This window comes from Eulemur rufifrons, chromosome 15 (assembly GCF_041146395.1).
Source record: "Eulemur rufifrons isolate Redbay chromosome 15, OSU_ERuf_1, whole genome shotgun sequence".
NCBI lineage: Eukaryota > Metazoa > Chordata > Mammalia > Primates > Lemuridae > Eulemur > Eulemur rufifrons.
Window position 1 is genome coordinate 102,253,311 of NC_090997.1, and position 27,448 is coordinate 102,280,758.

Sequence of the window (27,448 nt, forward strand, 5' to 3'; positions counted from 1 at the left end):
AAAGTCTGACTAGATGTATAGGATGCTTTCAGCTATGTGTGACAGAACAGCCTACCTAACTTAAGCTGGCTTAAACAGGAAAATTGTCTCATGTAATTGGAAGAGCAGAGGTTGGGTGGACTCTAGGGTTGCTCTCAAAGATGTCCTTAAAGGCCTTGGTTCTTTCCATCTCCACCCTGCTGTCCTCAGTGTGTTGGCCTTGCAGTTGGACTGGCCCCCCTCCAGGCCTCACCAAACACCATGACATCCAAAGGAGAAGAGGATTCATTTCTGTTTCTTAGAAGTGAGAAAACCTTTCTCAGAGCCACCCAAGCTTCTGCTCACATTTTTGTGGCCAAGATTGAGTCACATGTCCATTCTTAAACCAATCACTGGCCAAGGCTGATTAATTAGGGAAGAGGTGAAATATGTTGAGTCCATTGAAAATAGACATGAAATTCTAGCCATCACTGAGTACCCTACCCAAGTCCTTACCCCTTATTTAAACACACCTAGTTGATACCGACAGTTGATGACTGTTCAATGTTAATTATTATTCAAATATTTGCAAGTCTCCTTATCTGTATCCTTTCTAGAGGGGCCTCATGCAGCTCTTGGGAATGGTTAAGGAAAGCTTTTGGGTGATAATCATGAAAATTCACTAACATTTATCTGATATGCAGTAAGTGCTAGGTGCTAAAGAGAACAAGAGAAAGCAAGACCTCTCTCTGGAAAGGGGGAGGGGTGGTTAGCACACAGGGTTGTATACTGTATGCTAGGGCAAGCACGGAGGAGGGAATGGGTTGATGCCGCGGGCAGGGGAAAGGGGAAAGTTTTCACAATGGGCAGGAATTGTAGCTGGCCTGGAGGCTTTCACCTTCCATCAGAGAGTAGGCGGAGTTCTCTCCAGGCGGCCAAGCTGCAGGAAACAGAGGATTGGTGTTTTTTCCAGGAGCCTAGTAGCCTAATTGGGGGAGTGTCCGGGGAACAGCCAGAGCTGAGACTGGAAAAGTAAATGGCGCCAGCTGTTAGGTTCCTAGAAAGCTCAGCAAGATTCTGAACTTTGCCCAGTAGGGGATACGGAGTCCTAATGGTTTAAACAGAATTGACCAACTTATTACAAGCTCCCCTTCCTTCACTGTCCAAACTGTCAACTTCTCAACCAAAGGAACTTTTGACTAGTAGGGCATTAAGATACTCCCAGCTTCCTCACTCGTTCACACCCCAAGAGCTGATCTTCCCGAAGAAAGGCAAGTGTGGCCAACTCCATGGGGTCTCGCATAGAGGCGAACCCAGGTAACACCTAACGTGAAGGAATGCTTACTGACACCCAGACAAAATGTAGAGGAACTTTCGAAGCCGCTGAGAGCAAAAAAAAAAAAAAAAAAAAAAAAAAAACCACATCAGAATTGTCCTCAGTCCTGCAGTTGGCAGGATTCCCATTCAAGATTCTCGCCAGTGGGATTCAAATCCTGGGCTGAACGCGATATATTCTTTTGTCACCTCCCCCTTTATTGTTTTGAAAAACCCTAAGATTAAAAACAACCCCCCCAAACGTTAAGACAGAAGACTACAACACTGGGCTGTCCAGAAAAAGGGTCTGGAGATGGCGGGCGGGGGTCCGAGGTCCGCAGTTCTGTCCTCAGCCCCAGGACCCCTCCTGCTCCCCGCAGGACGCCCCCGCCCGCGCCCTTCACTCCCGGAGCCTGCGTCCCCCACCCCTGGCCCTGCGCCTCCGGAATCCTCCCTGACCCTTGCCCCTGGAGCCTGCACCCCCAGTGCCTCAGCCAAAGACCGTCCCGCCCTTTGTCCCGGGACCCCAACGCCGCCTTTGCCCCGGGAATGCCCGCCCCGGGGCAAACGCCAGCTCTGGCCTCGCGCCTGCGCACTGTGGGCCGCAGGGGGCGGGGCGGCCCCAGGTTCCGCCCACCGGCGCGGCTTGTGGGCGGCGAGGAAGGGCTTTGCCTCACTTGCAGGCAGCGCTGGGCCGACAGAAGCGGGAGAGCCGGTTGTGGGCAGGATGAGTGCAGGCTCGGACCCTGTGGTGATCGTCTCGGCAGCGCGGACCGTCGTAGGTGAGTGGCCGGCGGGCCCCGCGCAGGGTGTGAGCCGCGCGCCACTTCGGCAGGAGTGCCAATGGCCAGACCTGTGTGGCGTGGGAGAGGGGCGTGCGGGGAGGAGGCCGGCCTGGCCGGGCCGCGAGGACCCCGGGGACTCCCGGTACCCGGCGCCTCGTGCCTCTCCGGGCCGGGCGCGGCAGCCCCGCCCCTCCTCGCCAGCTGGGCGCGCTCCGCCCATCGTGCTCGGATTGGCTCCCCGGGGTAGAGCCACCGTGTCGCCCGGCTCCGCCATTGGCTGGCGTGCGGAGGCGCCCTCTCGCGAGGCCCATGATTGGCCAGCTCCGGGAGGCGCCATCGCTCGGCTCTGCGGTCGCGGGGGCGGGGCTGCTTGGTGGTCTGAGCCGGGCGCGGGCAGGGGTCTGGCTGGTCAAACAGCAATTGATGGTCACTGCCTTCGTCCGCTCTGTGCCGCAGAGGTTTGAAAGCCATTGACCCGCGGCTCCTTTTGTTTTAGAAGCATGGGGCCGCATCCATTCCCTCGGATTCGGGGAACTAGCTGGGGTCCGGCGGCTTCCAAAGGCCGCCCTGCGAGTCGCCTTTCGGGCCCTCGGCCGCTGCGAGTTGTGTCGCATGCCTTGCCGGTTTCCCAGACTAGCCGGTGTGGGAACCTGTGGAGGGAGAGGGCGACGCTGCCTTGCGGGGGTCTTTCCAGACTGCGCTGGGCAGCGCGTGGGGGGTTTCCGCATTGCCCTCGGGTTTCAGATGTCTGCGGTCTCCCATTCTATTATAGGCTCCTTCAATGGTGCCTTAGCTACTGTTCCTGTCCAGGACCTGGGCTCGACTGTCATCAAAGAAGTCCTGAAGAGGGCCACTGTGGCTCCAGAAGACGTGTCTGAGGTCATATTCGGACATGTTTTGGCAGCAGGTAACTCTTCAGTGACCCCAGAGAGGTCAGGTTTATCAGAAACAGCCCATTAACTCAGGTGCGCACACTGAGGCTCACTTAAGTTCTTGCCTCCATCCTTTTGCTCAGAGTTCCCGCTGTTAGGATTCCCCCTACAGCCCCTCCTCCCAGCCCTGTCAATAGCTTCTATCCAGCTTAGGACTCAACCTCTTTATAAAAAATAAATAAATAAATAAAATAAAATAAAATTAATTTTTTTTGAGGTCTGGCTGTATTGCTTGGGCTGGTCTCTAATTCCTGGGCTCAAGCAATCCTGCTGTCTCAGTCTCCTGAGTAGCTGGGACTACAGGCACACCCAACCCCTGCAAGCAAGACTCAGCTTCTTTAATATGCTTTTCCTGAATGAACCTAGACCACTGATTTACATACACTACATTTTCATTCTCTAGAAGCAGGGCCAGCTTGTGATGCATAGGAGTGTATGCATGGTCCTCTATATTCCCCTAAAATATCATACATTCAGTAAAAATGTATTGAATTCCTCCGAATGCTTGGTGCTGGGGGTATGGCTTCAATACAGGTAAGGTCCTTGCCCTCTCAGGGCTCAGTTCTGAGCTGGGAAGGCACTTCATGCCTCTCACAAACGGGGCATATCACTCCCTGGAGGAAGATAGGTGAGTCATGAGTGTGCTCCCATCTTCTGATTCTCTTTGGGTTTGACCATTCCTGATTAGTTCCAGTGGCTTCGGAAGTTCCTCTATGTTAGTTATTAATAACTAGTTTCATGCTTACTCAGTAACATAAATTCTAATTATTTGTAGTGCTAATTGGTAATGCTCACTCAAAACCAACTTCTGTCTTTTCTGAGACGTGGCCCATTTTTCTGTGTATTTACTTTGTAGTTCCTCTTCCTGCTTCTTCTCAGCTTGTCCTTCTGGGTCTTAAGGTTTTGTACGAACTAGTCCACTTTCTCATGATTCTCCAAGGCTTTAAAATACATGTGCAATACCCTTAGGCTGGCCACTCCCTCCTTTCTGCCTTCCCACACCCTTGACTCAGACTTGTTCAGTTGTCATAGGGTACTCTACTGTTGGTTTCTCTTTAAATGTACACACTAACAGCTAGCTGGTTCATGCATGGCATATTTTGTTTTTAGTGGTTTTTTTTTTTTTTTAGAGATGGGGTATTTCTCTGTTGCCCAGGCTGGAGTATAGTGGCTGTTCACAGTTGTGATCATAGCCCACTATAGCCTTGAATTCCTGGGCTCAAGTGATACCCCTGCTTTAGCCTCCCAAGTAGCTAGGATTACATGTGCGCACCATAATGTCTGGCTAATTTTTCTATTTTTAGTAAAGACCTTGTCTTGCTCTTGCTTTGGCTGGTGTCAAACTCCTGAGCTCAAGCAATCCTCCTGCCTCAGCCTCCCAGAGTGCTAGGATTACAGGCATGAGCCACCATGCCTGTAACATTTACTTTTGACCCTTTGATAATAGACAGTGGTGACTGAGAATATTTGAAACTTTTAACTCCATCCCCTTCTGTGCTACTCAAGTAAGTGATATATTTCTTCCCAACTGAGGAAGTCCCCACAGTTGACTTATAAATAGGTATTTGTCAGTTCTGATTATATACATATCTTATTACGTAACCAGTTATCCATAGTGTGATGAATAATAAGCAAGAAAAGAACTGCTTATTACCAGAGGTTTTCCTCTTCAAGTAACTCCTCTTTTTTTCCCAATTGTTTTAAGCCATGATCCATGGGAGCAAATGGCCCTAGTTAGAAACATTAATAATGCCTAAGTTACACCCTGTGTTTATGACATAGGTTTGATAGTGCTTATTCAAGCCCTCTCAAAAGATGAGGATGACAGTTCTGTTTTAAGGTATTAATAACCTTTTTGTGGAGGAGAAAGCTTATATTTAATATCTATGAAATACCTAGAGGGCAGCACAAGGCAATATGTATTAAAGAGCTAGATTATGACAGGTGGAGAACATAGACAGGGCTTCTTGCCTCTGGTGGGAACTTAGCAGGCCTGTAGGCTTTCAGAAGTGGCAGGTGACCCAGTTGGCAGTTTTGCACACACTTTCACCATGACATTTTGTCTTTCTCCTTGATTGCCAGCAGGGCTCTGTGTTCCTTCTTGCAGGTTGTGGGCAGAATCCTGTAAGACAAGCCAGTGTGGGTGCAGGAATTCCCTACTCTGTTCCAGCATGGAGCTGCCAGATGGTCTGTGGGTCAGGCCTAAAAGCCGTGTGCCTTGCAGCCCAGTCCATAGGGTTAGGAGACTCCAGCATTGTGGTTGCAGGAGGCATGGAAAGTATGAGCAAGGTAAGTAAAGCCTCTGCAGAGATGGTTCTCACTGACCTCTCTCTGACAAACTCATGTCTGCCGCAGCGGAGTAAACTGATGCCTGTTAGAGCTGGAACCAAACAGGAAAGAAATAAACAAAAATAGATTCAACCTTGAGCCCTACCTGAATGTTAATTATTCTTCAGTCTGGATGGGAAATCCAGGTTGATGAAAAAGCCTATCAGCCAGTGTGATTGGAACAGAATATTTTTTTTCTAAACTGTTGTTAACGAAGCATAAAATATTTTCTGAATCAAGCCCATAATGTTAGTTGGTTAATATCGTTGGTTTTAAATTTCTTTCTCATTGTGAGTAAAAGGCAAAAACAGATGTTGCCACTTAAACCTTCGTGTACATGACAAGGAGGATCCCAGGGACCAGACTTTGTTAACCTTTGCAGGGTATGAACATGGAAAAGAGGACCACTTGAGTAGTGCCCTTCTCCAGTAGCTTTGCCAGGTGGGATTTGTTTCACCACGTTCCATCCCTGAAATTGGCACAGCAGTGAAAAGGAAAAAGTGTAATACATCCCTGTTTCCTACTGAGGCAGCTCAGGGTGTGACCCAGAAATTCCCTGGTTAGAGGCTGATTCAGCCCAGGCATTATTGAGGCTTAAGGAGGAGATAAGCTCATGGTAGCAAAACAATCAGTGATTTTGATGGAACAATACTAATATCAGTGTAGTGCTTTACCAGGTTCTTTTGTACATGTGCTCACAACAGCCCATATAGGGCAGGTGATATTTCCAATTTACAGGTAAGGAAACAGGCCTAGAGTCAGCATTCAAATGCAGCTTTTCTGACTCTAAGTCCAATACTCTTTCTATTCTTTTATAGTTACTATTGAGTTGGTAGGAGTTAAGAGCAGCACCTACTCAGAAACCCGTCCTCATTAGTTAATTAGGCAACTTGCTTTATTCTCATTACAGGCATTGTGTCTTCTATTAAAATAAGTAACACATTGTTAGCATTACTTAAGCACTTAGATGCGTTCTTCATTTAACAGATAATTAGTTGCCTCTTTGGAAAGGATAAATGGGATTCTTAAGGAAATAGGACACAGAATGAATAGATTTGAGCGAGAATGAAAAATGGGTAGGTAGGAGAGTGATGGGCTCCCAAGAGCAGGCAGGATGGACTAGCCTGCTAGTTCCAGGGGTCTTCAGGTTCTGGCCTGGCTGAGGAGCTAGAACTGGAGAGAAGGGCTGCAAAGGGGACTGGATGAAAGCTGAGGAAAAACTAGTTTTGAGTAGGATTCTAAGGAGATGACTAATTACAACCAAGCCTAAATCTATTTTTGTTTCTTGTTTCTAGGCTCCCCACTTGGTTCACTTGAGAACAGGAGTAAAGCTCGGTGAGACGGCACTAGCTGACAGTATACTCTGTGATGGTCTTACCTGTGCGTTTCACAACTGTCATATGGGTATTACAGGTAAGGCAAACACAGCTGAAAATATATTAACTTTAAAAAGGTTGAAAAAGATTATATAATAATCTGCTTCTTAAGTGCTTTCCTCCTTGTGGGTGGAGACCCTGTCTTAAGCATGTTAGTATCCCTGCTGATGGGCAGAGTTTCTCGTTGATGAACTGAAGTGAAGTGAATATTCTCTCTCTACTTTGTCAATCCTCGATCTTCAGAGAATGCTAGCAGTGAGCTCTGATCGAACCACTGCACTCCAGCCTGAGTGATAGAGTAAGACCCTGTCTCAGAAAAAAAACAAAAAGGTTCACTGAGATCATACCATCATTCGGTGGTATACCTCTCTTTCTGAATAATCTTAATCTAATCTTGAGGAAATATCAGACAAGCCCAGAATAGGGACATTTAAACCAAAGAACTGGCCTACGCTCTTCAAAAATTTCAAGCTTAAGAAATACGAACATGGTCTGAAGAACTGTTATAGATAAAATGAAACTAAAGAGGTTGATGGTTAAATGCAATGTGTCTTGGATTGAACAAATAAAGGAGCTGTAAGGACATTATTGGGACAATAGGTGAAATTTGAAGTGGACCAAGGATTAGATTATAGTTGGATCCATGTTAAATTTCCTGATTTTTATAACTGTGCTTATGTAAGAAAATGACCTTGTTATTTGGAAATGTATACTGAAATTAAAATTTAGGGGTAAAAGGGCATTGCTATTTCCATCTTCCTCTCAAATGGTTCAGAAAGAAAATGTTAAAGCAAAAGGGGCAAAAATATAAACAGTGAATCTGGATAAAGGAAATTTCTGAAAGTTTATCGTTATATAGAAAGGGAAGGAGAGAAGGAAGGAAGAAAGAAAAGGGCTTCCTGAGAGTCACTGCAACGTTTCTAAGTCCATTGCTAGTGGAAGGCAGGACCACTCCATGCAGAGCATTGCCTCTCAGCCCACCTGTGAGCCTGCTAGTGTGTGCAGTCAGTGCTTGGTTAGATGTGGACAACTTGAGCTACCAAAAGCCAGTTCATTAACATGTTGGTTTTTTGCCTTTTTTCCCCTTTCCCAGCTGAAAATGTAGCCAAAAAATGGCAAGTGAGTAGAGAAGATCAGGACAAGATTGCAGTTCTGTCTCAGAATAGGACAGAGAGTGCACAGAAAGCTGGTCATTTTGATAAAGAGATTGTACCAGTTTTTGTGTCTTCTAGAAAAGGTGAGTATATAAATTATAATGGTTTAAGCATCAGCCTATTTGTAGGTAAGAGTAAAATGCAAAAGAATTATAGGATGTTTATAAATTATACCTTAGTTATGTTTTTAAGGTTGCAAAGATATGTCCTGGATATGTGAATGTGTAGGGCTGTTTATGGAATGCCATAACATGGGGAACTGTGCCAGCATTCAGAAATTCTTGGTCCAAGGGTGCCTGAGGCTGCTATGTATATACAGCAGGTTTCATGAAAAACTGGAGCATTGGCTCATGGTTTCTAGGAGGCAACAGCTGACCTGTTCCCCATATAGGCTAAACCTTCTCAGAAGTGAACATCTACTACTCCCTGTTCCTTCTGTGTGCACCTCACATCCACATCTCTAGAGGGTGGAGCTTTTGGGGTCGTTTTTCAATTTCTAATACAGAATGCTCCATCCAAGTTCCGTTATCAGTAACTGACAGTTCTTATGTCTAGCCTGTACAAGTTTGGCTTTGAGGCTCCCTAATCCAACTCAGTTGTAGCCACCAGTGCTATGACACAAACCATAGCAACCGTTTGCACAAACAGCTCCCTGTAACTACTTTCTTCAGGAAGGGGCAGGAATTTGGGTAACATTCAAAATGTCTCATGAGATCAGTTCTCATAAAATGTTTTAACAGACAGTAATTCTTGGTAGTGTGTACTTTCCTCCTATTGGAACGAAAGTATTTATATATCAATTAACTTTTCTACCAAATATGAATCCTGTTTCATGTGTAAGGACACTATTCCCAGCACACTCACTTCTATCCGTGTACTGATCTTGGTTTTCCATTTTTCAGGTCTTATTGAAGTTAAAACAGACGAGTTTCCTCGCCACGGGAGCAACATAGAAGCCGTGTCCAAGCTAAAGCCTTACTTTCTTACAGATGGAACAGGAACAGTAACTGCAGCGAATGCTTCAGGTTAGATTTTCTGAAGGGCATTTGGGGGCATTCCATCTGCTGCAAGGTCTACCAAGTGAATACCTTTTTTTCTTTTATTTAAATATTTATATAGAAAATTATTTTTAAAGCTCAGTTTAAAGAAAATGTAGTTTCTATATTTGATCATTGACTTAAACCATACTGAAAGAAATGATTTGGTTTCTTGACATCCCAACTAGACATACAAACGAAAAAGGAAATTAGGGAACTCGTTTATGTATCTTTGTAATTTTCCAATACTAGAAACTCCCAATACCTCCTTGTGAAGTCTGGGCTTATTTCTTACATTTTCTTGAAAACCTCCCCTCCCGCACTGCTATAACCTCTCCACTCTTTCTCTGGCCAATCATCATATTGCCAAACTTAACTATCTCTAACTACACAGTAGTCTATTGAATTATGACAAGTGGCTTTGCCAAGATATAATTCATGTCTTTAGGTGGAAAATAAAGTAGCCGCAGATATGTTCTTGAAGTGAATGAGCATCATAGAAATTAGTCACTGGTATTTTACAGGAATAAATGATGGAGCTGCAGCTGTGGTTCTTATGAAGAAGTCAGAAGCTGGTAAGCGTGGGCTTACATCTTTAGCACAGATAGTTTCCTGGTCACAAGTAGGCGTGGACCCTTCCATTATGGGAACAGGACCAATTCCAGCCATAAAGCAAGCTGTGAGTATAACTGTTAGGTCTTACCCTTTGCTTTGTTAATTCTCTGGGACCACAGCAATAATCTGCAATTCTGTATTAAGTCCTCCCCTCCCTAAACCTTTGCTCAGATTTCCTTTCCACTCTAAAACGTTGGGACTGGGACTGTAACTGATTGTTTTTGTATTTACTCCCATCAGGTTTTATCTGCTGTTCCCCTTTTATGAAATTTGTCAAGGCTTAAATGAGCTTAGTTGTATCTCTAGTCTTTCTCTACCATGAAGAATAGCCAAGAACATTTAAATCATGGTTTTTAGAGGAACTGATTATATCCAAGTAACAAATGCAACTGGTTCAAAATTTAAGAGAGTTTAAAAAAAATTTTTTTTTTTTGAGACAGCCTTACTCTATTGCCCAGGCTAGAGTGCCATGGTGTTAACCTAGCTCACAGCAACCTCAAAGTCCTGGGCTCAAGCGATCCTGTCTCAGCCTCTGAGTAGCTGGGACTACAGGTGAGCACCACCATGCCTGGCCAATTTTTTCTAGTTTTATATAGATGGGGGTCTCACTCTTACTTAGGTTGGTCTTGAACTCCTGAGCTCGAGTGATCCTCCTGCCTTGGCCTCCCAGAGTGCTAAGATTATGGCGTAAACCACCGCACCCAGCCAACAGTTTAGAATTTCTAAGAGATCTTTTAGAGCACATCCTTAACCTTTTGGGTGAAACCTGAGATAGCACTGGGTTAAACTAGGAATCCAAAGCAGCCGTTTTTAGAGATCTTGCACACTTTTTAGTATCTGCGTTCACAATGAAGAAATAAAGGGCTTAACTGTAGCCTGATTTCTGAGGCCTTTTAATCTTTCCTTTAGGTTGCAAAAGCAGGATGGTCACTGGAGGATGTTGATGTATTTGAAATCAATGAAGCCTTTGCAGCCCTCTCTGTTGCAATAGCTAAAGAACTTGGACTAAACCCAGAGAAGGTAAACAATGAACAAGTATTCCCGAGGAGAGCTTGCCAATCAATTTCACAATGCAATCTTAAGATCAAAAATAGTAATCTTCCAGGTACTGGGCATTTGGTAATAGTTGAAGAAATAATTTGGTTAAGTTCCTACTGGGACTTAGGCAAAAAAAACCCCACAAAAACAAACCCAACCCTGACTATATTACTTCAGACATAAAAAGAGCATTTTAGATTTTTAAAAACAATTTTTTAAATTGAGGAACGAGGTCAGGAATGGGTTTCACAAAGCTGTGAATTTTTCTAAGCAGTTAAAATGAAAATTCAGTTTAAAAGGGTAGGTTTGCTGATATTAACAGTAAGAGGAAAAAGACAAGTTTAGGATTTTAGCTGTGTCTACAGAAGAAAAAACAAAACCTAAGGTAAATCTTTTCTCCTCTTAGGTCAACATTCAAGGAGGGGCTATAGCACTGGGCCATCCTCTTGGAGCATCTGGCTGCCGAATTCTTGTGACCCTGTTACACACACTGGAGAGAACAGGCGGAACTCGTGGTGTTGCAGCCCTGTGCATTGGAGGTGGGATGGGAATAGCAATGTGTGTTCAGAGAGGATGAACTGCTTAAACTAAACTTGAAACTTCATTTCTCTTTAAACCAATAAAGTACAAAGTTATAAAATATGAAATCAGAGGACCAAAGTGAGGGAAGGAAACCATCTCCTATGTGAACCCAAGTTGACAGCTTGCTGTACTTTAATGTGTAATACTCAAGGTACAAGACAATTGCATCTAACATTATTATAAATAAAGGAGATCAGATTAGTCATCGAGGGCTCCAGAGTGAACAGCATCTTCATAACCTCCATGTTTATCATCTTTGCTTTCTGGATGTAACTTAATAAGATCATCAATTCGCAGAATGGTAATTGCAGCTTCTGTAGCAAATTTCAAACTCTTAACTTTAACTATGGTTGGTTCAAATACACCAGCTTGTCTGTTGTCTCGAGGTTTACCATTGATCAAATCAAGACCAATCCTGCAAGAAAAATATTAAATGGCCATTTACAAGTTGATTAGGTAAGCTGTTAGTTCCAGCTATTCCACTTAAATGTTAACCTTGAGAAATGTTTGGATCTTGTAACTTAGACAAAAGTAATTATGAAGAACGCAGCATCAAGTTGCACAAAAGCCTAGATGGTAGTAAAGAAACCCTGTTTCCAAACTTTAATATACGAGAAGACTGCTTGAAAATGGGTATTAATCACCCTAAAGTCATCTCGCCTATGTCTCCATAGGACCTTCCTATAGGTAAGGTGACTATCCAGAGAAAGGAGGGAAAGGTTAGGAATCAGTTGTTAACAAAGACTCAACAATACTAATAAATCATTAGTCATCATCCCGTGAATCAGAGTGAGCACTTGCTGTAATGTTATGTAAAGTGTTTGACAAGTCTGTTATTTATGTTTGCTAGCCCTGTAGTGGACTATTATCCTTTTTAATGCTACCATTTTCCAAACGTTTAGACTAAAGGCTAAAAAGTTATTTGTCCCCTTTTAAAATAGAACCAAACTACCATATACAATATATAAAAAACAAAAAAGGGAAATTGTATGCTTACCATTTTAGATTTTTACGTTCTGGGTTAACTTGAGCCTCATTATGAAAAGCTCTTAGTTTTGCAACCAGATCTGTGGAGTCCTGGGCAGCATTAACTGCCAGTGTATTAGGAATAACAAGAAGAGATCTTGCAAACTCGGCAATAGCAAGCTGTTCCCGAGACCCCTAAGAAGAAAGACAATTAGATATCTAAACAAATGGAAAAAAATTAGAAGCACACAGCAGCAGCTAAGGTCTCAGACAAGGCATATTAATAAAATGCCAAAGACTGTATCTCCTTTGTCCTTCTTGAAATAAGTCTGCTTACCATGCTGGTCGCATAGTTTTCAAGGTATATGGAAAGGGCGGCTTCTACAGCACCCCCACCTGGAACCACGGATTTTGACTCCAAAACTCTCTTCACTACACAAAGAGCATCGTGTAAAGAGCGCTCCATTTCATCACACATGAAATCATTTGCCCCACGTAAGATAATTGATGCAGATGTACGAGCTTTGGTGCTATTAAAAACAAACAAAAAATGCTTTAAATGGTATTTTTATAAAACAAATGTACACAGTAATTCATTGCAAGTGCCCTTGATTAAATTTGGCTTACACAGGACATTGAGAATATACCATACCAAAAACAATGTCTAGGCCATGCACAAGAGATGAACATGGTTACCTCACCTCAATTTATAATGGCCCAGTATTATTTTATCCCATGCGTATAACTGCTCATATCATTGTAAGACTACGGCAGCAAATAAATGGGAAGAAAATCTATTTTTACCACAAAAAAAAAAAAAAAATCTGTATAGCTTTACAAAGTAATGCTTACTTTTTGATTAAGATCAGTTCATCATCACAAATTCTTTCCTGTACCACCTCTTCTGCTTGTCCCAACATTGCAGCTTCAAACGTTTCTTCGCCTTCCAAATTGGCCAGAGTTGACAGAATAGTTGCTATTAAGAGTTAAAAGGGATCTGTAAGTATTGTTCTTTCATGATGATTTTAATATCCTTAGATTCAGAAACTTTTATAAAAATGATATACTGTTAAGTTTGGGTTTGGTTAGGCACCAGACAAGCAACTGTCCTTTTAAAATGGAGCTATGTCATTTTTGAGTTAAATTCAGTTCATGAATTTCCAATGGCTCTATATTTGTAGCACAAAGCATTACGGGAGTATGAATGTTTTTAAAGCTGCTTGGTGTCAATAATACAATGTTAAAAGACCTTTGGCACGGTCATGTATCATATCATAAGAATTTTATGTGAGTGCTGGTAGAAGACATACCTCCAGAAGCTTTTGCAATGCGTTTAAGGTCCCTTTTTAAAACTCTTCGAACTGCCATAGCACCAGCCTCCACAAAATACTTAAGACACATATCATCAATTCCACCAGTGGTTAGAATAACATTGGCACCAGTTGCCAGGATCTTCTGAATTCTTTCCTTGGTGATATCTGATTCTCTACAAAGGATTTTAGTAACCCAAAGTTACTATTTTTTATATACAGCTATAAATTCTATTAAATATTTATCAGAAGATAACCACAGATTAAATTATATTAACCCTTCTTTCCTATGACCAGAATTTAAATTAGTCCAATTTATGGAAAAGTTCAAGGAATTAAAACCACTTAGGGCCAGGTGCAGTGGCTCATGCCTGTAATTCTAACATTCTGAGAGGCCAAGGCAGGAGGATCACTTGAGGTCAAGACCAACCTGAGCAAGAGTGAAATCCCCATCTCTATTAAAATAGAAAAAATTAGCCAGATGTGCTGGCGTGCACCTATAGTCCCAGTTACTTGGGAGGCTGAGGCAAGAGGATTGCTTGAGCCCAGGAGTTTGAGGTTGCTGTGAGCTACGCTGGCACCACAGCACTCTAGCCCGGGTGACAGAGAGAGACTGTTAAAAAACAAAACAAAAAACAACAGAACCACCACCCCAGAAAATCACTTAGCTCTTTCTCAATCCCAGTTTGAGTTACTCATCAAGAAATGTGTTTAGAGATTAACAAGGGGCCTTGCCTTCAAGAATATAGTGGGGAGGGGCATTACAATCACACTCCAGGTTAAGTGTCACCAAAGTGACAGAAATTATGCAGAAATCAAAAGCATAGGAAAAGCGGAAGTCCAGTACTGGAGGTGGGACAAGGAAGTCAAGATAGCGGTCCAGAGTTGAAAGTGCAAAAGTAGCCAGGACCAGAAAATGAAAAACCTCATAGGCCATGTCAAAGAGTCTAGGCTAAGAAGCTTAATTATTTTTAAGCAAGACCAATATTGACAAATCTCTGTTTTCAAAAGGATCCCCTCAGATAAATAGGGAAACTGCACTGCAAAGATAAATGGCTAAAGGCAAGGAGATGCCTTGGGTCACTGGGAAATACAGCCAGTGACTATTGGAATCAAATAAATACCAACATGTTGTGGGCAGGGTGAGAAATCAGAGTTAAATTTGGGACAAGATTAAGTTTGAAGCCTCTGTTGCTATTCAGGTGAAGCCACCAGAAAGTAATCACTTACAGTATGAAAACTCCAAACTCTGGGAAAGAGATACAGATTTGATTATACAGATATAATCGAGGCCATGTGAACAGATAAGATCACTCAACGGATTTTTAAAGTAAAACGAGTTAAAGATCATACTCAAAAGAAACCCCTTAGAGATTAACAGGGTCCCTGTTAATCACTTTAGTACAGGTTAGTGCCACAAACTATACTAAAGATTGGGGCTACAAAGCCAAGGAAATCATTGTCTCTACCTTTAAAGCTCACAACCTGGCTGTACAAACGTAATAGCAGAAACTGGTAAGCCCCATGAAGACAACATATAGGGAGTCACCAACAGAGTATATAAGCTCAGGTGCTTCTGCAATAGCCTGGGCAAGAAAATAGAAAGTAAGTGAATTTAGCTTGTAGGTGAGGGGCAGAAAAAAAATGGTCTTGGTGGTACATTAGAATGGGAAATGTATTAGACAAGAGAGTAAATTACCTAGGTTTTCTGCCTGAATGAAGGGGTGCTTATCATTAAGATGGCCAAGAGCAGATTTGGGGTACCGTCATGATTCAGTTTTGGACATACTGACTTTGATAAGATGCTTAAGCAACATTCAGTTAGACAGATGTATGCCTCCTTGAGCACACTTCAAGAAGGAAGTAAACGCTTGCTATGAAGGTCAAGTAAAAGGGAGGCTAAATCGTCTAATGAATTTCACACTAGTGGTCACTAGTGACCTTAACAAGCAGTCCTCCAATGGAGAACAGGGCTGAAAATGTGATGAGAAAAGCACCCAGAAAACAGTTCTGTGTGAATCACTCTTGTGCCATCATCTGGCTACAGAGATGTGGAAGGACAGGGAGTGAGTGGAGCAGGATGTGTGAAGAGGCTTTCATTTAAGGGCAGGAGAGTTGTAAGTGGAATCCAGGAAAGAAGGAAGAGTAGAATTGAAGATGCAAATTAGAAAAACAAATCAATGAAGCAAGGCTCTCAGGCAGAAGGCAACACACTCTGTGACACTTACTGTAGAGACTGGCTTTTGATGGAAAAAAGTATTTTGCTACCAGAAAGGAAGGAGAAAAGAATACCTCCGCAGATAGATTTAAAAGATGATCCTGACTCTTGGCAAAGATTTCTTGTAGGTTTGGTTGAACTACTGTTTAAAACTATTTACTGTTTCAAGCAACTGTTAAAAAAAATATTTGATATGAGTCAAGCTTAAGCAGTCAAAATCCTGTACCAATAGTCGAAAGTATCTTCAGGACGAGCTCTTCTAGCATGCCATCAGTAATACCACCATGTACAGCCCCCTCAGCGCCTGGCATATGGCAGGCACACAGTTAATACTATACTACTGAGTTCTGTACTGCTTCTTGGAGGAAATTAGATTTCTGGCTTTTATATCTTTAGTATCAACACACTCATAAAACCAAAATTTCACAAAAAGGCCAATTTTCATTTAAGTTTTATCACCTTAAATCCCTCTTTTAACATCATCACGCTAGTTTTCCTGGAAGTTTATGTAAAATAGTTTGACGTGGCTAAAAATCGTTAATTTTTAAAGTCCTCCACGACACTCACACTTAAAACTCCAGTTCCATGAACACCATATTCTGCTACTGAGTAGCTCTGGATAACTTGCTGTTATCTAAGAGATATAGCATCCTGGTCCAACAGAAGGGTAATTTACAAACACTCCTTTCAAAGGCCAAAAACAATCTCTCAACATACCTCTGTCTAATTTGGTCCAATTTTTCAGGATCCGTAATAACCACCTGTACACCAAGTTTCATTTTTGTTTTTTGTAGGCTGAAGTCAAGGCAAGCAATTTTTGCATTAACTATTCTCTTGGGCATGCCTGTAATTGAACATAATATTAACTTCCTTTAAAGTATAATAAGGCCGTTTCATAAAATACAACTATCATTAAAAGCATAATTAAGAGTACCATAAAGATACTGAATTACATACATAATACAAACTTAAATAATAATGTATTACACTTAACCTTAGAAAAATTTAATGGTATTAAATGTGCATTATTTCATTTACATGCAAACATGTTACATGAGCTTTCAGTTACAAAAAGATGTACTGTATGCAACCCCCAAAAAGCTAGTTTTAACCTGCAGTAATCTCATTCTATAACCAAATCCTGAACCAACCTTACCCTGGGATCCCACCACACAGTTGAGTGCATAGCCACTGATCAGCATACTCTCTGTTTGACTTCTCCCGTGGGCTTTCAGAATATTAACAGAATTGACTGGATATCGGGGCTGGCCTCTTATATCTGTGTACTTAACAGCAAGTACAGCATCTACTACCATATTAGCAAAGAAATCACCATTTCTAAGTCAACAGTTAAGGATAATAAGACATGGAAGAGATAAAGGGTACAACTGAAAATCAAGGGTAATTTGAAGGAACTTACTTTAGTAATCTCACCATTATTTATGCCATCAAAATGCTACAGTATCACTATCTGTAATTTATGTCATGCTTATACATGCCTTATATTACCTTTTCACCCTAAAAAACCAGGAAATCCAACAGGCAGTTCTAGCATAGCATCATATCGCTAATGCAACATCAATTTGCATAAAATTGGTATTTTAGCTTTTACTGCATAAAAACACAAAGTCTTATTTTTAAAAAGCCTAAACTTTATTGGACCAACACAAGGATACATTCCAATGATTTTGGAAGACATCGACGTCTTAGCAGCATTAATCAGGCAATCTCTTCCAAGTTCGTCTGTGTTAATAATTAGGTTTTCACTGATATAACGCACTGCTTCCCTTTTTAAAGTACAGGAGAGAAACACACTTATAAATTCACTACTCAAACCTTTTGCTTTCATCATGTTTAACATGTAGTGTCAAAATGTCATAGGCAGTAACTTTCTGTTCAGCCATTTCATATAGAAGGAAGACACCAAAAAATCATCCCTCTTCAGATCATGGCAATTTTAATCTATCCCATAAGCATAGCCACTAAAATCTATCATTAGGAGAAAATGTGGTAGTCAAATGGGAAAAAGATACTGGCCCTAGTTCTTACTTCAAATACTGCTACTTAAATGCTAAAATACAACCTTTTCAAATTAAAATTTTGTCATTAATGAAAACATTAACAGAGCAGACTATTTACAACTATTACATCAAGTAAAAAAATTTTCTCTGAATGCAAAGAATCTTACTTGCAAGCAAGTCGATAGCCACTAATAACTGATGTGGGATGAATTTTCTGTTTGACTAGTTCATCTGCATTTTTTAGAAGTTCTGCTGCAATAATAACCTGTCAAGAAAACATTCATTGCTCTAAGCGCGCCTGACATTCAATATATGCAATGCATATGTAAAAACAACACTATAATGGTCAGATATTATTAACCAGAATGGTGATGAAATGAATAAGTTGTTATTAGAAACTTCAAAAAAGATAACTTTACAAAGCACATTAAGTTCTCATCGAACTTCATCAACATTCTTGGAAACTGCAACTTCAAGCAAAACAACATACAGCAGGTCCTTGAATACTGTTATGTTGATGATGGGAAAAAAACTGATTTTGTTACTTGTCATATCTCTAAAGTCAGTTTCCAAGAATCCATCAACAACTTCAGGGAGGACTCACTGCATTCTAAATGCAAATGGCCAAAACAGGATAGGAGCCAGAAAAATGTTCTGGCTACGAAACTAGTTCAGCAGTACCATAGAAGATAACACATGTATTACCTTTAAAAATGAAGTGCTCAGTAGAGGCTAAATCAAGAGCCTGACCCTTCATAAGATTTTTATTAGGCTATTTGGTTTATTGCAAATATTGTTCTTGTAACACTAAAAACTAATTTTTAATTAAAAGGCCTTTTAAAACCCCATCAGCTTCTTTTGGGGAAACTGAATTACTCTCTCACACTTCCATTTTGAATTCCTGAGATTACTGTTAATATTTAACATATAAGAATACTTTTTCCCCAAACTGGTAAAATTTTCTCCTGAAGATAATTACAAAAATTTCAGAAATTTCCAAGTCTCAGGTGGTGAGAGAAATACAGGGAGTCAGGGAGAGAAATAGAAAACTTTACAAAAACCATAAAAAACTTGTGTGATGCATGAATATTGTCATAGTTGAGGGAGAAAAAAAGCCCTCAAAACTTGTGAACACCAACATTTAAAATGATGGGGCTTATGTTAAATGACCCCAAGTTTCTTTCCTACTTAAACTGTACAAACTAGCTATAACCATCAATTTTCAAACATTTCTGAATCACTACCTGAAAAATTTAATTTGCCCTTCTTAAATATGTGACTTTTTCCTGACTCAGAGCAAATGATTCACTCATGGCTTCAACTCTCTGAATGGTTTTGTTTTGTTTTGTTTTTAAAAAAGAAAAATGACTACTCTTTAGCCGCTATACCAGACTACCTACCACTGAGGTAGTACCATCTCCAACTTCTTTGTCTTGCAGATCAGCCAGCTCACAAAGAACTTTGGCTGCAGGATGTTCCACCTCCAGTAATTTCAGGATGGTTGCGCCATCATTAGTAATGGTTACATCCTAAGAAATTCACAGGAACAAAATGACAAAATAAACCACTTACAGAAATTAACACAGGCCCGTTAAGATACACATTCACCTTTAATAACAACTTCCAGGATTCTGATCAAAACAAATAATTAACACAGCAATGTATTTAAGGTCTTTTTTTTTAAGGCAACACAACAGGTGTACTTACACCAATATCATCCACCAACATTTTATCCAAGCCAACTGGACCAAGAGAACTTTTCACGATGTTAGCAATAGAAGCTGCAGCCATAACTGTAAATAATCAATGAACAAAAAATGAAATCAGAAAAACCCACAGCTCTAAAGGACAATCATTTCAGCCTAAAGAAAACGAAGACTTACAAGAGTCCCAGAATTTTCCCAATCTACAAATCTGTCCTATTTAAAAAATCGCCTATTAAAAATCTAGTTGGGGGAGAACTAGTAAAATTCATCTTGATTAGAGTTCACTGCTACATAAAATTGCCACAATTTCATGCTTTTACGGGGGGGGGGAGGGAGAGGAGAAGGTATATTTATCAACCTTTTCCTTCACTTTGTTTTTTTTTTCATTTAATTAGCATAATCTTTTATCCATGACATTAAAAAACCAGTTGAACGGGGGAAGGTGCTTTAACTTAAAATTTGTTCAACTGGCCGGGCGAGGTGGCTCACACCTGTAAGTAATCCTAGCGCTCAGGGAGGCCAAGGCGGGAGGATCGCTCGGGGTCAGGAGTTCAAGACCAGCCTGAGCAAGAGCGAGACGCAGTCTCTACTAAAAATACAAAGAAATTAGCCAAACAACTAAAAACAGAAAAAATTAGCCGGGCATGGTGGCGCATGCCTGTAGTCCCAGCTACTTGGGAGGCTGAGGCAGAAGGATTGCTTAAGCCCAGGAGTCTGACGTTGCTGTGAGCTAGGCTAACGCCACGGCACTCTAGACCGGGCAACAAAGCGAGACTCTGTTTCCAAAAACAAAAAATTTTGTTCAATTAAAAAAAATTTAGCAATCTGTCAAAAATCAGTAAGCAAAACAGGCATCCATGACTTTAAAGTGTAAATGCTCTACCAGCCACGCTGGATTACAGAAAAGAGGGAAAAAAAGAAAAACGTGTAAAAGCTCTCAGAAGAGGCTCAACAACGACAATAAATGCTTTGCCTATCCGCATTAATCTTTACTAGGATAAATACATCCACTTGACATTTCATCACGTAATTTTACCATGAGAAACTGTCAACGATAGACGTGGTAACGATTGGATCTGGACATCTGGGCCCTCGACATCGACTATAGTTCATAACCAACAGGGTATAATTCGCAAGGCACGTAAATTCTGTTGCCATTTGTTCATCTGCAAAATGAGCAGTTGAATCTAGGTCTTTTCCCGTTAATGGTCATAAAACGAAACCCAAAGGTTGAGATTAACGCTCCACCTAGTTGGAATCGGAACAAAAGCGGATTCGAGGCGTGGCTGGCACGCGTCAGTGCGGGAGGCTCGCTTTCCAGGCGCAGGAGCGCTTTTCCAACTGCCGGCCCCGGACACCCACGCCCTTCCCCTGCAGCTCTCGAAAACGTTCAGCGCTCTCAGGATTCTTCCCCTACAGGGAGAGGGCGCTACAGCCCCGCCCCGCGATAACAGGGGGTGGGTCGAGTCAGGCCGCGGGACCCCCCGGGGCCCTTTCCGCGGAGGCTGAGAAGAAAACGTGCGAAGAGGGCAGCCCGGGCCGGCCGATCTGGCTGAAGTCTCGGCGCGCACCGCCCGCGGGCCCGGCACAGGCCTCACCCGCCCTTACCGTTCTGGGAGCGAATTGCCTCCCCAGTGCTGCGATCCCCGAACACGGACAAAGGCCCCTCCATCTTCGCGGCAGGGTATACGTCGAATTTTACTCACGCCGCAGGCAGCCACTATCTCGGTGCCTCAGCCGAACAGCTGCCACTACAACGCTGGCGACAGCGTGGAGCGGACCAGAGAGACGCCGCGGGGGCTGCTGGGTAACACCCCTCCGTTCGATTCCCCGGCCCGGCCGCGAAGCACGGCGGGAAAAAAGGAAGAGGCGGGGGAAAGAAGGGAAGAAAATATACCGGAGGAGACCGGAAAAGGGCTGGCTCTGTATTTTTGTCCAATTAGAGAGCGGATGAGAAGAGCGCGAAAGCGGAGAACGGAAGTCAGGAATTCCGAGGCCTGTGGGAAGAAGGAAGTGCTCTGCTGAACGTCGGCCTCAGCCAAAGCTGCGCATGCGCGTTCGGACATTCTAGCGCCTTCTAGAAAAGGTGGTCCGAAGGTCGCAGCTTGGAGTTGGGGTGTAGTGGGAGGGGCCGGGCTGAAGCTGCAGTTACGAGCCAGCCTCACGTTTTAGCTTTATTCTCTCTTCCCTGTCCTCCTTAAATGCTCGTTCGGGGCGCATGACGCAAGTCAGCGGCTTTGTTCCAGGGCTCGCGAGCATAAATTTGAGGGCCTGAACCTGGGTGGGATGGGGCAGTTTTCCTGTGGGCCTTAGGAGAAAATTTGGGGTCCGCGGAAGACAACCACGCCCTCTTGAGGCCACCTCTTTTCATCCCCGTGCTTAGCTGGGGCGTGTATCCCTGGCAGTATCCGGTCTTAAGCTCTACGACTCGAGGGCCCAAACGTGGTGCCGTAAAGTTGTGCGTGCCCACAGGTCGCGCAAAGTGTTGCCCACAACTAATGGGATCCCGCCCCATGCCCCCGGGCGTTGCTAGGAGGCGCTTTAGCGTAAGCGATGATTGGCGGGGGATGAACAGATTGCTCGCTTGGCCATTCAGCGGCCGGGGGCTTGTTAGTTCCGGGTCGAGCGCGGCTCTCCCGCCGAGGGTTCGGAGACCGCGAGCCAAAGGCTTTTTTTCTCAGTTAACGTGGCTGCAGCCGGCAGCCGCTGAGGCGCCCATGAGAAACAGGAGGCAAGGCTTTGCCCGAGATCGTCTCAGCGATGGCGCTTCGGTCGGGGTTCTGGGAGTTGCTGTCGGTTTGCAGGAACCTCGGTAACTAATCTTGCTCCACTTCTCTCGGCTTACTCCCCAGGGCCTGCACGATAAAATTGATGAGCAAGTCCTATTTTATAGTCGACAAACCCTACCGAAAAGTAAACGCGCCAAGAGCACAGTGATAATAGGGCATCATGATAGTACGAGGGTCAGTGAGGACTGCACCCTGCGGACAAGCATACATTTCATCCTGCTTGCAGGGCCCGAAGGTCGGGGGAGTGTACGGGGATAGAGATTAGAGCATGTTCCTGTTCTGTCCGTTTTAGTCATTTTTAAAGATCCGTGTCGTTGTTTCCGTTTCTTAGAATGTAGGTTTGCAGCCCTCTCAACCAGTTCCAAGCCGACAGTGAAACCTGAAGTGGACCCTCAGGACAACGAAGCTGTTGCCCCAGAGTTCACCAACCGGAACCCCCGGAATCTGGAGCTCTTATCTGTAGCCAGGAAAGAGCGGGGTTGGGGGACAGTGTGGCCCTCCCGTGAGTTCTGGCACAGGTAATTAAGGCCGCTTGTGACTGACCAACAGAATAATGCAGAGTACCCTACAGATGGTTTTGGTTAACTCATTCAGCCTACGTGCCAGTCACTGTCTGAGGCTCCTCTTCGGGAAGCTGACGTGCGTGCGGTGGGTAGAAGCGGGGTTAGCGGTAGGGGCTGGAACAAAGAATAGGTATCATGGAGAAAATGTAAACATGGTATTAGAAGAGGGGACTGAGTGCCTAGGAAAAGTTGAGATCTGAGAGATAGGAAGAAGGCAGGTCACCTGCCAGAAAGAGCATTCCTAGCAGAGGAAACAGCTAGGATGGGAATGAGCTTGGTGCATTTGAGGAACACAAAGGCCTGTGTATCTGAAGCTCAGTGAGCAAAGAGGTGAATGAATGGCCTAAGATGAAAGTGGAGGGGCAAGTAGGAGATAGAGCATCAGCTTTGTAAATCAAGATAAGCAGTTTAGATTTTATTTCACTGCAGTGGTAAATTACAAGAGGATTTAAAGTTTAAGATTGAATGATCTGGTTTCTAAAGATCATACTGGCTGCTTTTTGGGAGAATTTTTGAGGTGGCAAGAGTAGAAGGAGGAAGACCAGTTAGGAGTCTGTTATTACAAACATGAGATGATTTGTTATAAAGATGGTTGTTTATTGGATACTTTCTATTTGTCAGGAATTATGCTATTTGCTTTATATTTATTTTCTCATTTAATCTTTAAAACTACTTTATGAACCAGGTACAATAATTTCTAGGAGGAGCAGGGAAATTGAGGCCTAGGGAGACGTGATTAGTAAATGCCAGAGCTAAGATTCAAACATGTTTTATCTGATCTCAAAGGCAGTATGCTGCAGCATATAGGTGTTTATTGCTTATCTGCTTGTTGAGGATTTGTTAGAAGATTTCCTAAGGACTATATCAAGTTATAAAAGCAAATTGGAAATCATAACTGTGTGATGTATTTATTCAACAAACGTTGGGTCTCTATCACTTGCTAGGCATTATGCTAGATGTAGGAAATACAAAGATAAAGTAGGTGTCATTCCTGTTCTAAAAGTCTTAACAGTTTCATGGTGCAAGGTGGAATAGGAATAATAATGTATTATAGTTGCTGTGATATATTTTTACTTAGAGTATATAGGGAGGAGTCAAAGGGAGTAGGCAGCTCAATTTTGAATAATCTGTATCTTAAGTCTAAAAATCTTTTGAAAAACCAAACTTATTACTTTCACATAATATTTAGCTCATTTAGAGAATTAGAGACCCGTTTTCCCATTTTTTTTCCCATCTGTCCTATTGACAATATTATCAGTAGAGAATTTTGGAATATTAGAGTAGGAAATTACCTTAGAGATAATGAATCCTGCCCCTTCATTAAACTCATGGTTTGAGATAAGGGTTGGCATTGGCTAAAGTTCGTTTGCAAGCTAAAAAATTATATTTATGTGTTTTTAAAAAGTGAAAAAAATCAAAATAATAATATTTTGTGATATGTGAAAATTACGTAAAAATCAAATTTCATTGTCCACAAAGATAGTTTTCTTAGAATGTAGCCATGCCTATTCTCATTTGTTTACGAATCACCTTGCTGTTCTAGCACTACAGAGGCTGAGTTGAACAGTTTCAACAGACTGAATGGCGTACAGAGCCTCAAATACGTAGTATCTGACTCTTTACAAAAAAAGTCATTGGTTTAAGATATTGAGATTTTTACCAGAGCCACAGCAAAACCAAGAGTAGAACCCACATTTCCAAATCCAATGATTTTTCAATTTCACATTCACAGTCCTAGTGAGACTCTTCTAATTTGAATTTTCTTGAGCTTAACTTTTTGAACTATATATATATATGTTATAAAATCCAAAAGGGAGTACATTTTCTTGTGTATCCTTCTAGAAATAGTCTATGTACATGAGCATAAACTTTTGTTTTTTAAAACTATAAGTTTTAACATACCATAAACACTTTTCAGCATCTTGCTTCACCATCCCCCTCAACCCCAGCAAGCGCACACTTAAAAATATATCTTGGAGATCCTTCATGGTCGTTAGGAGCATTGGCTCTGGGGCCAGACCCTGGAACTTAAACCTTGCTCCATTACTTACTAGTTGTAATTTTTTTCAAGTTACCTAACCTTTCTATGTCAGTTTCTGCAGCTTAAAAAAAAATGGAAATGATAATGATATTATTTTGAGACACAAGCTGTATACGTAAACAATCAGGACAGGCCTGGCATATAAGTGCTCAGTAAATATTAGCTATTGTTAATCATCATCATAGCATGCTATTTCATCCTTTTTTAGTAGCTGTATAGAATATGATTCCCTATTGATGATTATCTTTTATGATTACAGTGTTGTGATGAATTGTCTTGTCCATGCATTTTATCAGTGAGATTAGGCATGTTTTTATGGGTTCAAGAACCATTAATATTTTTGTTTCCTGTGAACAGTTCAGATACTTTGGCCATTAAGTTATTGGTCGGTTCTTATTGATTCTAGGAGGCTTTTTACATATTATATAAATCAGTCTTTTTTTTTTTTTTTTTTTTTTTTGAGACAGGGTCTTACTCTGTTACCTAGGCTGGAGTGCAGTGGTGCAGTCATAGCTCATTGCAGCCTCACTCCTAGGCTCAAGCGATCTTTCCGCCTCAGCCTCCTGAGTAGCTGGGACTACTATGCATGACCATACCTGGCAACACCTGGGTAATTTTTTTTCTTTTTTGTAAAGATGGGGTCCCACTGTGTTGCCCAGGCAGGTCTCAAACTCCTGGGCTCAAGTGATCCTCCTGCCTTGGCCTACTAGAGTGCTAGGATTATAGGCATGAGGCACTGTGCCCAGCCTAATACGTCCTTTCAATAATATAAGTTTAAAATATTTTTTCTGTCTTTTGACTTCATTTTACTATTTTTTTAACCATGCAGAAAACTGTGCCCATCTTTTATAAAAGCCATACGACCTGGTTTGATATCATATTTAAATAGGCTTACCTTACTTTGAGATTACAACAAAATTCTCCCACGTTTTCTTCTAGTATTCTTATGATTTTGGTTTTTACACTTAAATTTTTGTTCCACCTTACATTTATTATATTTTGGTGTTAGCTGGAAAATAAAGGCATAGAGTAAGTATATCCTGATCCAGTGTACAGTCAGCAACTTAGCTCTATCTCTTTAAATCCCTTTTTAAAGTAGATGTGTAAATAAATAAAACTCAGCTTTTCAGAAATGATAAATTTCTCCTTGATACTTGAGGTTAAGTGGAAATATTTGGTTGATTGTTATTGAAGATATTCTCATAAAGGCAGAGGAAAAATATTTTTCCCAAGAAAAACCCAGGTTAAATACGTTGAAGTAAATCAACCAAACACTGAATTCTTGAGAAGTATTTGGGCAAATGCGGAAAGTATTAACCTGAAGTAACTTAACTTTAGGATAGATATATTCTTTTATGATTTTATCCTCTTCTCACCCCATTTAGGTTGCGAGTTATAAGGACTCAGCATCATATAGAAGCACTCGTTGAGCATCGAAATGGCCAGGTTGTGGTTTCAGCATCCACTCGTGAATGGGCTATTAAAAAGCACCTTTACAGTACCAGAAATGTAGTGGCTTGTGAGAGTATAGGACGAGTGCTGGCAGAGAGATGCTTACAGGCAGGAATCAACTTCATGGTCTACCAACCAACCCCTTGGGAGGCAGCCTCAGAATCGGTATTTTTGTTTTCATGTACTTCTTCTAAAGATACTGTGTTAATTCTTGAAATTAGATACTTACATAACAGCATCCATTTACCAAGGGTTTTACGTGTGTCAGAACCTTTGGTGAGTACTGACAGCGTTACCTCATTTAATCCTCACATCAATCCCTAGGGTGGGGACTGGTATACACATTCTATGCAGAAATAAATGGAGGCTGACTTGCCCGGAGTCAGTTTGTGTGGATTTCAAATCCAGGGTGACTGATTCTGTATTCTGTGATGTCAGCCACTGTACTTAATGTTCATATGTTGATATCTTGTCCATATAATATTTTTAAATGCTGATCCTTGACACCTTTACATGTCCTTTTTTCTTACCTATGTCAGTATTAAGATCACCATCTGAGAAACGATGTAGGCTGGGAAGTTAGCAAGAACAAATCAGCTTATTTCTCTGTCTCTTGGAAAGTGAACTTTTTATTTTCAGCTTACCTGTGGTGTTGACTTAATCTTCCTTTCTTCTGATCTTCAAAACCAGATGAAACGACTACGGAGTGCCATGACAGAAGGTGGTGTGGTTCTACGGGAACCTCAGAGAATCTATGAATAAGATAGAAGCATTAATTGTTCTGAATGTGATGAAACTATCAGCTGCTACAGCCACGAAAAGAACATCTGGAAGAACAACCAGCTTGGAAGTTTATAGCAATAATGTCACGGTGGAATATTATTTGTAGTTAAGGTCATGCCCCTCCCCCTTGTGTGTGGGTATTTTTTTAAAGCAAGGGCTAAATTATTTCCGTCTCTTGGACATGAGAGAAGTATCTAAGAAAAGCAGTCACCAATTATAATTAACTTTGAAAAATAAATTAAAAGTTGTTTATCAGTTATAAAATAAAGTCATTATGGACTCTTATTTTCTGGTTATATAAAATTTTCTTCGCCTTCGAGCTCACTGTGGCAAGAGTACACATGAAGTTTATGTAAAGCACTTATTAGTATGTTTGGCTCATGGTTAGTGATCCCAATAAATGATAGTTTGCTGCTCAGGGTTTGGGGGTATTTTTTTTTTTTTAATAGGAAATGGCAATATCAGTCTAAGCTTATTATA

The 27,448-nt window shown here is 41.9% G+C and overlaps 3 protein-coding genes and 2 non-coding genes across 7 annotated transcripts; 2 read left to right on the forward strand and 3 right to left on the reverse strand.

Annotated features, from left to right (window-relative positions):
* The first annotated feature begins 1,944 nt into the window (after window positions 1-1,944).
* Window positions 1,945-11,114, forward strand: ACAT2 (acetyl-CoA acetyltransferase 2). The gene is made up of 9 exons (XM_069487749.1): window positions 1,945-2,054; window positions 2,830-2,964; window positions 5,097-5,278; window positions 6,613-6,730; window positions 7,787-7,930; window positions 8,750-8,872; window positions 9,409-9,563; window positions 10,409-10,519; window positions 10,944-11,114. Exons 1-9 carry the CDS (start codon window positions 2,000-2,002, stop codon window positions 11,112-11,114), a joined length of 1,194 nt encoding a protein of 397 aa, XP_069343850.1. The 5' UTR covers window positions 1,945-1,999.
* Window positions 11,115-11,317: 203 nt separating this feature from the next.
* TCP1 (t-complex 1) lies at window positions 11,318-21,166 on the reverse strand. Of its 2 annotated transcripts, XM_069487747.1 has the most exons (12): window positions 20,949-21,166; window positions 19,342-19,427; window positions 19,035-19,163; window positions 17,802-17,899; window positions 17,290-17,400; window positions 16,770-16,951; window positions 16,331-16,457; window positions 13,396-13,571; window positions 12,938-13,061; window positions 12,423-12,615; window positions 12,117-12,280; window positions 11,318-11,534 (listed from the first exon to the last, which is right to left on the reverse strand). In XM_069487747.1, exons 1-12 carry the CDS (start codon window positions 21,010-21,012, stop codon window positions 11,318-11,320), a joined length of 1,671 nt encoding a protein of 556 aa, XP_069343848.1. In that variant the 5' UTR covers window positions 21,013-21,166. The 2 variants fall into 2 exon arrangements, with proteins under 2 accessions (XP_069343848.1, XP_069343849.1); XM_069487748.1 differs by lacking the exon at window positions 19,342-19,427.
* LOC138396192 (small nucleolar RNA SNORA20) lies at window positions 12,744-12,874 on the reverse strand. Its single transcript, XR_011235657.1, has one exon. It is a non-coding gene; the product is annotated as a small nucleolar RNA SNORA20 (small nucleolar RNA).
* On the reverse strand, window positions 17,500-17,639 carry LOC138396200 (small nucleolar RNA SNORA29). Its single transcript, XR_011235665.1, has one exon. It is a non-coding gene; the product is annotated as a small nucleolar RNA SNORA29 (small nucleolar RNA).
* Window positions 21,167-21,965: 799 nt separating the features above from the next.
* Window positions 21,966-27,253, forward strand: MRPL18 (mitochondrial ribosomal protein L18). Of its 2 annotated transcripts, none has more exons than XM_069488122.1 (4): window positions 21,966-22,152; window positions 22,461-22,647; window positions 26,119-26,350; window positions 26,876-27,253. In XM_069488122.1, exons 1-4 carry the CDS (start codon window positions 22,101-22,103, stop codon window positions 26,945-26,947), a joined length of 543 nt encoding a protein of 180 aa, XP_069344223.1. In that variant the 5' UTR covers window positions 21,966-22,100; the 3' UTR covers window positions 26,948-27,253. The 2 variants fall into 2 exon arrangements, with proteins under 2 accessions (XP_069344223.1, XP_069344225.1); XM_069488124.1 differs by having other exon boundaries at window positions 26,119-26,201.
* The last annotated feature ends 195 nt before the right edge of the window (window positions 27,254-27,448 follow it).